This window comes from Parus major, chromosome 3, assembly GCF_001522545.3.
Source record: "Parus major isolate Abel chromosome 3, Parus_major1.1, whole genome shotgun sequence".
In the NCBI taxonomy this organism is placed as follows: Eukaryota; Metazoa; Chordata; class Aves; order Passeriformes; family Paridae; genus Parus; species Parus major.
This window is the reverse complement of record NC_031770.1, coordinates 9,910,107-9,923,380: the sequence shown is the minus strand read 5'-3', so window position 1 is coordinate 9,923,380 and position 13,274 is coordinate 9,910,107. Positions and strand designations below refer to the sequence as shown.

General features: G+C 38.6%; 1 protein-coding gene across 9 annotated transcripts in view; it reads right to left on the bottom strand.

Annotated features, from left to right (window-relative positions):
• WDPCP (WD repeat containing planar cell polarity effector) overlaps nucleotides 1-13,274 on the bottom strand; it is a 148,010-nt gene that overhangs the window by 32,234 nt on the left and 102,502 nt on the right. For 8 of the 9 annotated variants that reach the window (XM_015622991.1, XM_015622999.1, XM_015622997.2 and 5 more), the window contains one exon: nucleotides 7,248-7,350. In XM_015622991.1, the coding sequence (XP_015478477.1) occupies nucleotides 7,248-7,350 (103 nt within the window). Of the gene's footprint in view, nucleotides 1-3,947; nucleotides 4,410-7,247; nucleotides 7,351-13,274 lie in introns of those variants that run through there. The other variant, XM_015623001.3, reaches the window with a different exon arrangement.

Here is a 13,274-nt window from a genome sequence, read left to right as displayed (position 1 = left end):
ACCACTAAATTGCCACCTCACATCAGCCCACCATCGCACCTCTTTTCCCATCCCTCTGCTGTCATGCAACTGATGTGATGAATTACAGCCTGTCACATCACGTTACATTACGCAGAGCAAACAGGACAAAACACATACCAACTGCCATGCAAATATGTGTTTGCCAACGCTTTTCAGCGCGCAGAAATGCAACCAGCGAGTTCCCCGTCGGAAAACGAGAGGCTGAGGGACGGCTCCAGGGTGTGTGAGACAAACATGCCCCTGACACACCGTGAGCACACAGATCCACAGCTCCCAGCCAGCTGCAGCAGTTATGAAAGCACCTCCTCCCTGTGATTACTTTTTTTGTTCTTTCAGAAAAAAAAAAATCGAAAAAAAGAGGCAGCTGCAGCTTCTTGTGATGTCATGAGGCAAAATACAAATACGTAATAATTCCTCTGGCTTGTGTTCAGATTTGGAGCTATTTTTGTGACTGGCCAGATTTTGGCTGTGTATGTGTAAATATAACACCCACTTATGTACACACACACACGTGCATACTATGAGATGTGTGAATATATACTACATATATATTATGTGGCTTTTAACTGCAGTCTTTTAGACCACATGTGGGCCTTTTGAAGCTAATGGGAGATTTACCAGGGGCTTTTTCACAGAGCTGTAGGCAAGAGTGGAATCCAGAACACATGAATATTATACTATTATGATACAGTATAAATAATCTAGTTTGACCTACAGTGAATTAGAGGCTATTAAATTTCATCCAGAAAAACATGTGTTTGACTAATGCATAAATTGTATTTGGCTAAGACCTATTTCCCAGAAAGGTATTCATTCAGTCTTCATGCAAAGACACTTTCCATGCATCAATTTCTTTGATAGTTTGTTTCAACAGTTATTTTAACTATGTGTGCCTTCTATTTAAATTTACTACAGTCTATGCACTGAAGTCAGTGATGAGAAGCCAAATTCCTACTTAAATTCCTAGCTACAATGTCAACAGCTTGAGTACTGACTTGCTTCTCTTCACTTCAATGCCATGCCATGGGCATCCCTCCGAGATCCTTTATGCTGAACTATTCTTTATCATGTTACATCCTCCCCCAAGGTGTAGCTCTGTGAATTCCTTTCACTTTTAAAACTTCCTTCTTGATCTGTTGCCACTGAAAATATGTTGTTTACTTGGTAATTAGTGTCATCTATTCACTGTGGTCTGTGTGCATTAACTTGGCTAGGGGTTACAGGGATAAGATGGAATTATACTGAGGAGATGTGAGTGACCTCACATGCCTTGCAATATCCTAATTGTTAGTACAATGAAACCATATCAGATACAGACAACTTTCAATTTTCAGAATTTGGAAATAATGTAATTTATTTTTTATAAACCAGTCATAGTATGTGGCTTTAGGTACAAAAATTGGAAGCCCCTAAAACTGGCAAAAAATAGTTAATCTGTGATTTGTGGTAAGATTTTTTTCATAATCAATAGGGCATAATTTTACTGCTGGCAGACATTACAAAATAGGAGGATCATTAAAATACGAAGGAGAAAGTGTCTTCGTTTTGGGCATATAGTTGTGCTTTTTAAATCAGTTCTGTAGTGGGCAAAAATATGTCACTATAAAGAAGGAAAAAAAAATGGAAGGCCATGACAACTCTAAAGCTTGACACAAAACTATAAATCTCTTTCAAGTGAAGATACGCAGATCTTTGTGGAGACCTCTGCAGCTAAGCAAACCAACTAGCCTTTGATGTACTTATAATTATTAGGGGCTGAGGATTATGTCTTTAGGCAAAGCTGTCTAGCAGTGGGAAGGTATAGATCAAAACTGACATCATGACACAAGCAAGAGGAGAGGTGAGGTGAGGTGGAGCCAAAAATAGCTTGGCATTACTGTAGACTTCAAGTAAAACAAACCACTCCACTTCTTGAAAAGAACACAAGGAGGGGAGCAGTAAGTGCCAGTAACCCTCAAGAGAGTAAAATCCTCAGTACCAGCTGGAAATTTAAATATAGGATGCAATGCCATGAGGGTTGGCTGCTGCCTCCTCCTCTTGAAGCCACTCAACACCAAGTAGAGTGTCCTTCCAAACCAGGTCTTTGCAGATGGCAGCAGTCCTGGTCATACCAGACCTAGCCATGAGATTGTTGCTTGCTACAGTCCCCATCCAAAGCTCCCTGAAGATGGCAGAAATCCTTTCATTGTGTTTAGTGGGCTCTGTGTCAAGTGCTGTGTGTGGCTTGATATGTTCAAGAGAACAGTTAAATAATTTCAAATTACTATGGATCTTCAAAGACACTCATCTTGGGTGGCTCAAAATTAAAAAGGTGCTTGTGGAAACTAATTTCTTGCCATAGGTGAACTGCCAATCATACTTAGAAAGCATTTTTCATTAAAAATGTTTTTCTGGCTCTCTGGGGATAAAGTCACATTATTAGAAAAATAAAAGCTAAGGGTTTGATTGACTTAAACTGAAAACAGAAATAAATAAATAGGAGATCTAACACTTACACTGAAGGGGGCAGACTCTAAAAAACTGGAGCATGAATAGGTGTCCCCTGAGTCTTCCCAGATCACAGTTCACCGGTGTCTGGGACAATACCTTTGAAGCATGCCGTAAATATGTTACACAGTGAAATAAAAGTCATTAAATAAAGACCAAGATTCTCTTGAAACTTGATAGATGACAAGAGAAAGCTGCACGTGCCAAGGAAGAGCAGGAAATGAAGAAGGCTTTGCCATCAGTGTCAGAAAGGGTACGTGAGGGTGAGGAAGAATATCACTTGAGAGATGAAAGGAGTCATTATGGATCAGAGGAGAAGGAAATGTTACTAACTAGGCTAATGCAAGGCCAGAGAAGGTTAAAAACACAGGGGGACAATTCTAAACATGGTCTTGAAATGCAAGCAGGCTCCCCAGGACTGTCAGGAAGAGGGGAAGATCTGAGTAAATGATAAATGATTTGGAGGTAGCAGACTGTAATGCAAGATCAGACTGGTATCTCAGACAAAACACCATAGGATGTGTCATTATTAATTATCACAAAGAACATGTAAGCTGTTCAATATAAAACACTACCACAGAACAAAGATAAAATTAATTAATTCTCCACTTAGGGTTCAAAACTGGTGATGTTCCTTGCCAGTAAGGTGAAAAATTTAGGGTCTCTACATTTTAAATGTCATTTTACAAACACTGTGGGAAATTAGACTTCAGTCTCTGTGAGAACTGATAAGATTCCCTATCTCGCAAACTGTATGGAATACTTCCAGAAATATTTTAAAATTCTATTTTAAATGGAAAAACCTCAAGCGCTTTCATGAGACATTAGTGAACCACCAAAATGTTAGTCAGTCCCATCTAGCATTTCAGAACAATGCAATTATCTGAACATCAGTGTTTTTGTTAAGATACCTCTGTTAGAAATGTTGCCTAAACATTAGTTACTAATATTCTGAAATTCTAAGTAGAAATACAAGGTTTCCCAATTTGCCTTTCAACTATGCAGCAGTTATCTGTCTTGTCACAACATGAATCCCTTTTGGGTGAAAGCTGTTGATTTGAAGGTTAAAATCACCTTGCTAGGCCCTAATGTAATTTGTTGGAAGTTGGCCTTGGGAAACTTTCTGACACTGCCTACATATGCTCCTTGTTGGATATTCATTGAGCAATGATGTCTGAAGGGCTGAGTTCTTCACTTCCATGATCATTATTAGCTATGGCATTTCTTAACAGGCTCTGCCATGTCAGTTCTTTGCAGCTCAGGTTTTACATTAGCAACCCACACTTCACAGCACCAAGCAGACTCACTCTCCCACCACAGACAATACTCTTCCAGAATAGCATATGCCAGGTTATGCTCATAAACAAAATTTATTAGTAACCTACATATATGCCAATATTGAATAAATTATTTATTCTCTCTTTTAATCAAGTGAAATGAGGTGCACAGCATACATTTTAGGCAAGGCTAAATGAGAACTCCCTGACCTCATTAAGGAACTTGTGGATCTACTACAGAAATTATTCAACAGAAAATCTTTGGAAGAAGAAACCACAGGATCCACAGCCAGTGGTCTGTTGATCAAATAAGAGTGGGGAAAGAGGAGATGGCTAATGCCATTTCTGAGATGTACAGTACCATTACTTCAATCTTCTCATCCCTAAAGATGCATTTTCACAGGCTGTCAAACATAAAATCTTATCAGAATACTTATTCTCAGAAGATTTTAATCAGATGAACAAAATATATGATTCTCCCAAAACCATATTCACCTGACACTTCATCTTGCTCAGCAATATTCTCACCAAACTACTGTACTCTGGATGTCTATCTGTTTTCACCAGATGCCCACAGACATCCTTAGCTTTGAAGGTGCCTTCTTCCAAACAGTGTCCAGCAAACTGCAATCACATGACAATGAACTAAGAAGAGCCAAAATTCAGGAAATCTTAAAAAAATCAACCTATTTTTAGTTTTCTCTTGACACAAATACTGACATAATATATGTGAGGAATCTACCCATACAGGACTCTGGATGATGTCTATAAATTTTAGATGAAATTATATTGTCATCCTACATTATTTGAAGGAGCTTGAAACTTTTCCTGAAAGTCAGAGTTTGAAATATATTATGCTTGAAGTGCGCCCTGTACACAGAAATATCTTGACAAATTATATCTGGGGCAAGATGGAGCCTCTCAAAGGCTTGGGAATCAGCCAGAAGCACTGACTCATCTTATTTGCAAGCAGTGCTGATCTGAGGTTTGGGGATGGGCTAGCTCAGGAAATTTCATCAGATGTTGACATATGAAAATGGTTCACTTTATATATATATATTTTTAAGAAATAAGCTATAGAGGTGTCTAGTATAAGCTCAATAGCACTGGTTGCACCTTGCTGCCTCTCTTTGCTTAGGTTACTGTCTTCCTGTAAAAGCCTGAAGTGGCTGTTCAAGAACTTTGGGGAGAAGTGTGACCATTGGTGAACTGAATGGATGCAAGCTCCAGAGAGCAGGGACCAGCTGAAGAGGACTTGGTTTGGGAAGAGGTCAAGGGACACAGACTTGTTTGAAACTGCATTTTAAAAAAATCTGGCTCAGGCATGACTTTTTCTCCCCCTCTCAAAGTATTAGAAAAATACAGCAATTTACATATGAAGCACTCATCATCTTTTGTTTTCATTGGGTCCACAAAGTTCTTACCTCATGTCAACTTTTTTGCTGATGACAGTTTATGAAAGAAAAGCATCATTAGAAGGGACGTTGGAATAAAGTATAACAAAACAAAACCTGTGGCTGAGATTTCACATGTTTAAGGTGAGATTGAATCCGCAGCAAAACAAACTCATGGGAGATTCCTGTTTATTTTCATACAAAATGAATTGGATGCAAATTCATACTGTTTAGAGAATGAATCTCAGTGACAGTTTGTCCCTGGGGGCATTGAAAAGTATTTAAAATCATCCTGATAGTTAATTATTCAGCATAAGTCTTTATCATATAAAATGACTTTAATAATTTATGCTAATGGGGCATTGTAGACGTAACTGTAGGACTGGTCTGGAGGAGGGGAAGACTGTGTGCCTGCACATTTATAGCTGAATTGTAGTTACACATGTGTGGCATTTGATATGCAAGGAAGGCATCTATGATCACCTCAGTTCTTTTCCCTACCCCTCTCCCTGCATGTTCAGCTACAATGCTACAAAAGGCTCTCACTAAATTTACAAATAGCCCAACTTCAGAAATCTAGTAATCATGGTAGTTTGCAAGGAATTAAATGAAGATACAAATTAGAGTTTGAATTTTCTGGATTAAGTGTCAGGGAACAGACAATGATCAGATGCAAGTCCTGGGTATCTCAGTTATATTTGGTGCAGCACATAAATACCTAGGAATTAAAAGAGGAGAATGCAAGGGAGATGTAACTGGCACAGAAGTGCCAGTGAGGGATGTAAGGGATGACCTAAACAGGTGTCCTTTTTTTTGAGCTCTAGTGGTGAAAAGGCTTTCCCAAAAGCCCAGTTATGATGGAAAAATAGCTTTAAGTGACTTGAGCATGAAAATGAAAGACCCTGAAGAAAAGAGTTCAGGAGAGGCACTGCTTGATTCCTACTCTGGTGAGTAGATTCCCTCCGGAAAGGGAAGGAGGTGCTCCTGTATCGTAGAAGCCTTGAAAGTCATGGATTTATACAATCCATAGAAATAGCCACATAAATGCATATATGGCCTCTCTGCATTTCTAGGTACTGGAGCGGCATTCCCTTGTATGCTCTGGGTAAACAGGGAGATTTATAGATGCACTGTCCTAAAAGAATCTCAAGTTACCCAAAATCTCACAGGTTTTGTGACTCTGACTCATAAAAAAACCTTTTGAGTTTTAATCCTATTCTACTTCTTGGCATGGAATAAGGACAAAAACTCAGTGCTTTCCTCTAATATTCAATGATGCAGTAGAATAAGCAAAAGAGAACTGTGCAAGTTTTATGTAAACATTTTTAGGCTTTGTGGGTTTTCTTGCCTTTGTCTCCAATGGAGGTCAGCTCCCTAGACATAGACACCTTCTGCTTGGCTCATGCTAAAAGGCATGAAATCAGAATGGTCTTGTGTGCTTGCATACATCTCTTTATGTCAATTCAGAAGAAGCACAAGGAGAAAGTGAATGAGTTGTGAGTTCCCCTGCATGAAAAGTCTGTATCTGTGTATCTGTGTTTTAGCTATTAGTCTCACACTTAGCAACTTTAGCATCGACATTCCTTATGGAATGGTAAAAATCCCACTGCATGCAAAGCTGCTGCTGTAAAGCCAGGATGTGAAGCTGTATTCACATCAGTAAATGTTCCATCTGAGTGCTGCCAAAGTATCAATGTTGGATGTGGCTCCAGTGTGCACCAGCAAGTATTTAGAGGTGAGTGAAATTGCCTTTAATGTTGATGTGAGCAATGATTTTCAGATTCAGTCCCTTACCTCTCGCACTCAGTTCAGTTTGTACAGCCTGAACTTTTCTATATAGCCACAGCATAAATCTTTTTGCTTCATAGCTATCCTTACACAGGTAGTGAAAGGCAAAGCTATGTGATTTTTATAAGCCTTCTTCCTTAGTTACAAATAAAAATCCAGTCTCACTTTCAAAGAAAACAATGCAATCAAAACAATAACCCCTCTACAAATATAACAACATGTTCTACAGGACAAGTATTGATTAAAACAAAAGGGCTTTTTAAACACCATTAATTCTTACCAATTCCAGTAGTTATTGATTCTGCATCAATGTCATTAGCCTTTCTCTTTGCCACTTCAGCTAGTGCCAATTCACCCTTATCTAGAGCAAGGTAATGGATGTCCTTTGGAAATAAAGAAGAAAAAAGATTAATCTAAAATGAATCTCAAAGGAGCAACAAAAGGGATTTTGAAAGAAAGAGGTTCTTTTATTATTTAGATCACAAACACAGATGGAACTGATGAACCTACCATTATGTTTTAATTCCCTCCAACGCAAATATATTTCCTTACTTGTGCTGTTGAATACAGCAATGAATAAAACACTGACCAATCATGCACTGATAAAGGCAAAGCTATTGACCAGTGTATGAAAGAAACCAATCTGTCTACTTTTAACATAACTTCTGTTGAATTAAAAGAATGTTGATAGGTGGTGGCTCTGTGTAACCCAGATCTGAAGTACTGGAACTCTCCTGGCTGACAGTCTGTGTTTGGAGCATGCTAAATGCAGATGTGGTGCTTAGAGACATGGTCTAGCAGTGGACCTGTTAGTAATGGGTTAACAGTTGGACTCAATGAACTTAGAGGCCTTTTCCAACCTTAATGATTTTATGATTTGAAGGTTTTAATCTTTAAGGGACTAATTTTTGTTTGAATGTTTTCATGCACTCACAGTTGAAGGTTATTCCCCTTGCTGTTCTGTGGGTGAGGTGATGATGGTTCTCCCTGTGCTGATACTGGAGGTAATAAGAGCAACACTGGCTGCTCAATGCTTTTAACATCCACAGGGTTGGTGTGATTCCCGAGTCACTCCTGAACAACAAGGGACTTTCCACAAATGTATTCTAGCATGAATAGTTGCTAATACTCTGGATCTAGTCTTTTATCTTGAGTCAAAAATCAGAGGGCTGCAGCAGGGGTGTATCGTTATATAGAATTATAGAATGGCTTGGGTTGAAAGGGACCTTAGAGATCAATTTGCTCCAACTTCCTGCCCTGGGCAGGGACAACCTGCCCTTCCACTAGGCCAGGTTGCTCCAAGCCCCATTCAATCTGGCCTTAAGCACTTCCAGAGATGGGACAGCCACAGCTACTCTGCATGACTTCTGTTCCAGGGCTTCACCACCCTTGCAGGAAATAATTTCTTCCAAATATCCAACTTAAACCTGCTCTCTGCCAGTTTAAAGCCATTCCCCCTTGTCCCATCACTGCATGCCCATGTCAAAAGTGAAGGCTTTTTATTGCAAATTAATATTTGAGGTGAAAACCACATGAACTTCATAGGGAGCTCGTTGTGGGAGAATATATTCCTGCAGACAAATTACACTCTCACTGCCCTTGTATTTGGTCCTCAAAAAGTAAAAGCTCATTCTTGACCATTAATCAAGATACAATTAATCCCCTTCTCATGCTGCACTCTGCATGAACTGTGACATAAAAAGTGAGGGAACTCCAACAAGAGTTGGCAAAATCTTTTCCCCCACTACTTTGTTGAAGATGCCATTTGACATCCAAAGATTTGAGTCATTCCCTTGTTCTGCAAGCCATCTGCTTGCAGGAATTTAAAGAGAAAAAGAGTGTTTGCTGGAAATATTGACCTCTGCATGCCATAAAAACAAGTCTATTCACCCTAATGTGGAAGATTTCAGGTGAAACTGTCCTTCATGAGGTGAGTTTACTGCCACCTGCATCAATATGACAGAAACTCTTACAGAAAAAGTGACTTTACTCTAGAAAGACACGTTTAGATGAAAAAAGTGAGAGTAATAGTATTAGGAGAAAGATGTGCTGCTTTCAGTAACCCCTCATTTAACAACAACAACAATTTTAAAACAAAACTGAAAATCTTAGAGAAATGGAGATGGTTATGCAGGAAAGCCAGGAACTGACTTGCAGGATCTGCAGAGTATGCAGTAGACAGCAGTGTCTTCTCATCACAAACACAGGTGTGACTTAAAAAATGTGCAAATGTCTTGGAGCAGAGTAAAGGGTTATGAACTTGTGGCGAACTCTGTATTTCCTCTCTTTGTAGGTCTAACTTGGTTGTCAGGAGAAAAGGGCCTGAGCAGCAAGGTATGATTTCTATGAAGATGAAACAGCAGATACTGTCACCTTATTTAGATAACAATAGAAAACCCAAGGGCTCTTGGACAAGTCTGAACTCACAGAGATTTGGATGTACAGGCAGACTTATTTAAAATACATTCTGACAATGTTTAATGATTGTCTTTTTGTAGCTAAAGCTATGAGAAGCATTGTATAGCCCCATGCATTTTCAAAGAGTAAGCTTGAGGATGGGGTGGAAACAACTGCAGAAAATAACCAAGTTTTGTCAATGAAGAACTTGTGCACTCTGTGAATAAAATCAGCTATTATTTCAGGTCTTGGTTTTGCCCATTTTCTGGTTTGAGTAAAAAAATGCAAAGGTGTTACATATCCATCATTATCTAACAGGAGCCTTGTAAGAAATAAAGGTTAGTAGTAGGTTGGTAAGTGGCTTTCTTTGTTGTTCCTCAAGTTACTGGTCATGAAGAATAAAAAAAGTAGCCTTTGACTCATCTCTAAGCCAGCTTTAGAAAGAAAAGATTACAGATATGAAATCTCCTAATTAGACCATTTCAGATGAAATTTAGACATTTCTCATTCAAACAAACCAGCAAAAGTGGATTTTTCTAAGAACTTATAACTCTTTGAGTAGAATTAAACTAGAAAACTAAAAAACAGAAAGAAGAAGCACCAGATTACAGGGTGCTTTAAAGAATGACAAAAAAAAGGAATTAAATTATCTGAATATTCATGACAGATTTTTTTCACACAATTACCTAAGAATTTATAAGTCCAAAGGTCACATCTCTCTCAAACACAATGGTGACAATAAAAACAATTTCCAGCTGCTTATCAGAAGCTTGCTGAAAGGGCTCTATTTTATCATTTAACAGTTTGCTTACTTTTTGGACAACTTCCCTTTCCCCCGCACCTTTGTGACTCACAGAGCTGGCTGTTGGTGAGCAGAAGTCATTTGAAAAACGATGTGCATTTGTCTATAGGATATTTCTGGGCAACACTCCAACATTTCTTCGAAGCATGCACTTTCCTCATCAGTGTATCACCCAAGATCTGACAGTTTTATTAAAGTGTCTTTCCCTTGCATTTTTTGCTACCTTTGGTACATGGGATGGCCTTTTGAATTTTCAGCAGCTGAGAGCTGGAATGCACTATAAAAGCACTTCAAGCTAACAACCTTTCCACTGCTTGATCTTTTCTGTCACAGATTGGATCAGTCACTGTCCAATAAATGGAGCTGTTATTAGTAATATTATGTCCTTTTCAGTTTTATTTTTTTATTGAACTTCATAGGAGAAGATATTAATTGATGGACTTGGATGTGAAGTGACTGTAAAGCTCAGGGAGAGACACAGCCATGTGTGTGCCTTGCTATGGCATCATCTCGTGATGCTACAGCTATAGTTTTAAGCCTTTTTTTCCCTTATTTTTCATTTCTTTGAAAGAATTATCCTTTGGATAACATTCTCTCAAACTTCTTTGCAGTCTCAAAACAAATAATGGGAATGTTGTAGAGCCCTGTTTGGTGAAATTGATGCTCAGGGTAAATTCTCTAAGATGTGGACATTTTCTTAGAACTCTCAAGTGGTGGGTACTCAATGTTTGCATCCTCCTCAACTTCTGTTGTATTTATTCCTCTCTATCCTTTCCTTTTTAGTTCCTTCTCTGCTCCCCTTTAATAAACAGATTTTTTTCTTTCTCATTTTGCTTATGTCATCAGGTATCTTTATTTAGACTACTCTTTCTTCTTGAAATCCCCTTAGATTAATTTGGAATAAAGTGATGTGACTCCTAGAGCTACCTGAGGTTTTAAAAATGGATAAAACTGCTTTAAATATATGCAAAATCAAATTGTATATTAGTAATTGCATTTTGCCCTACATAAACAATACATAGGAATCATTCAGTATTAAGCAGAAGTGAGGGATGCACAACCCTTGCTTAGCAGTAGCATTGTCATACTAATAGGACTGTAGGGTTTCAGGGAACAGGTTATCTAATTTTCACACAGTATTAAGCACAATGACGCCAAAATTCCTCAGAAATTACCATGGCACAAATAAATACTCTTAATGACCTATGCATGTTTAAACTTCTTGAGTCCTGTACTTAGTGGACTTGCAGCAGTACCACTGTTAGCTTATTGTAAGGTTTCTTCATTAGTGACTGACTTAGACAATGAATTAGCAAAAGGACATTTCCCCAGAGGAGGCAGGGATGTGTGCTGCTCATAGCATAATTTAGGGGCAACTATGAAGAATTTCAAAGGTAATGCAAGCAGAATGAGGACATTAAAGAACTGGTTTTGATCTCACAATGACATAAGCCAAGAGGAACTCTTCAGAAATACAGATTTATGTTTAAGGGCATTGCTAGGATAGGAAATGAAGAGTAGGTGTTGAGAGAGGAAAGGAAAGGATGGAGTTAATTGTTTTGTGAACATTGAAACTCCTCTTGAAGAAAGTTGGAGAGACTTTTTGGTGAGAGTAGAACATGTTACCTATCACTTGTGGAGCCAGGTACTGACAGTCCCTCCCTCTTGCTAGCAGCTGTGCACCCATCTCAACACCCAACACTGGTGTTCCCACCCTGGCACAGAGGTTCTTCCTCAATCCTGCTGTCAGCAGAGGGAAGGAAAGAGAAAAAGATCATGTGGGAAATGCTCTCAGTCATATGAGAGAGGGCCTTTGATGGCAAATGCTGTGACATTTATTCTGTCAGAATGGCTAAAATTAGGGAGTATTTATTATCTGTACACTGGGAGAGCCCTTGAAAAAAAGCTTTAATCTGCTCCAGACATACTACAGTTTGAATCTTATATGTGGCTGCAGCAGTGCTTAGCACGATTAGGTATAAAATTTGTATTGAAGAGGTTACGTTCAATAAAGAGAGAAAAGGAAAGAGATGATCTAAAAAGACAGAAAATCGAGGGGAGTAAACATAGAACATGTAATGAATTTCCTAAAAGTCTGACATTTCCATCACATTCTTTTGATGCATACTTAGGAAAGTTTATCGCAGTATTCACATCTTTCTAATTAGATGGAACAAGCCAGATGATTAGAGCTGTGAAAAAAACATCAAAAGGTTCACACAACTTTTTATATAATTAGAAGGGAATTTTCATAACCCCTAAAAGCAGGATTTAATTGTGTAATTTAACATACAATTTAAATATCAAGATCAAACTAGCAGGGCAAGTGACTTAATGGGATAAATGATATTAACATCTAGTGTCAAAGCTTAATTTAAACAACAGAATGTCTTCATTATGCAAAAGAGTCAAGCAAACGAATCGTTCAAAGGGCCTTTTTTTCAACAAGCCCTTTCCTATTGTTTCTTTGAAAACAATGAAATCAGCTGTGGAGCAGCAACATGCTGAGAGACTGGGAGAGCACGACTGGCTTTGTCCATCTGACCTCACTGTGACATTGTGGTGCAAGATCTTATAAAACAAGAACCTCCTGCAGTGCTCACACAGAGGACCTTTTAAGAGCTGGTTAATTTTACTTTTGTAGCTAATTAAATGGGAGGGGGCAGAGAGTGCATGAAATGTTAAAACCCTTGTGTTGATGCTGCTGAGCTTTGTTGTTTTAAAAGTACCAGCAGAAGCGTTCATAATTTGTCACTTTTCACAAAACCCCAAGAGACAAACTAAGAGCATTCAGGATCCCCAGGACATGGACAGCTCTTGTGTCCAGGACTCAGCAGTTGAACTTAAAGGAACAGATTAGAAATGTATAAGCTTATTAGAGTGAAAGATGACATTCACCCACATCAGGTCAGATGAAAGTTTAAAACCATACACAATAATTCCTAGAAAATTAAGAATAGCCTGTAGGCCATGCTGGGGAAAATGTCAGTGACTCTGAAGATACTCAGTTCCTACTGATGAGTTTCATGATGGCAAAAGTAGAACAGCTCTGTCTTCAGTATGTGTCCAAGATTGCAAATGTCCTGGAACTGTTTTAATGTGTGCAAA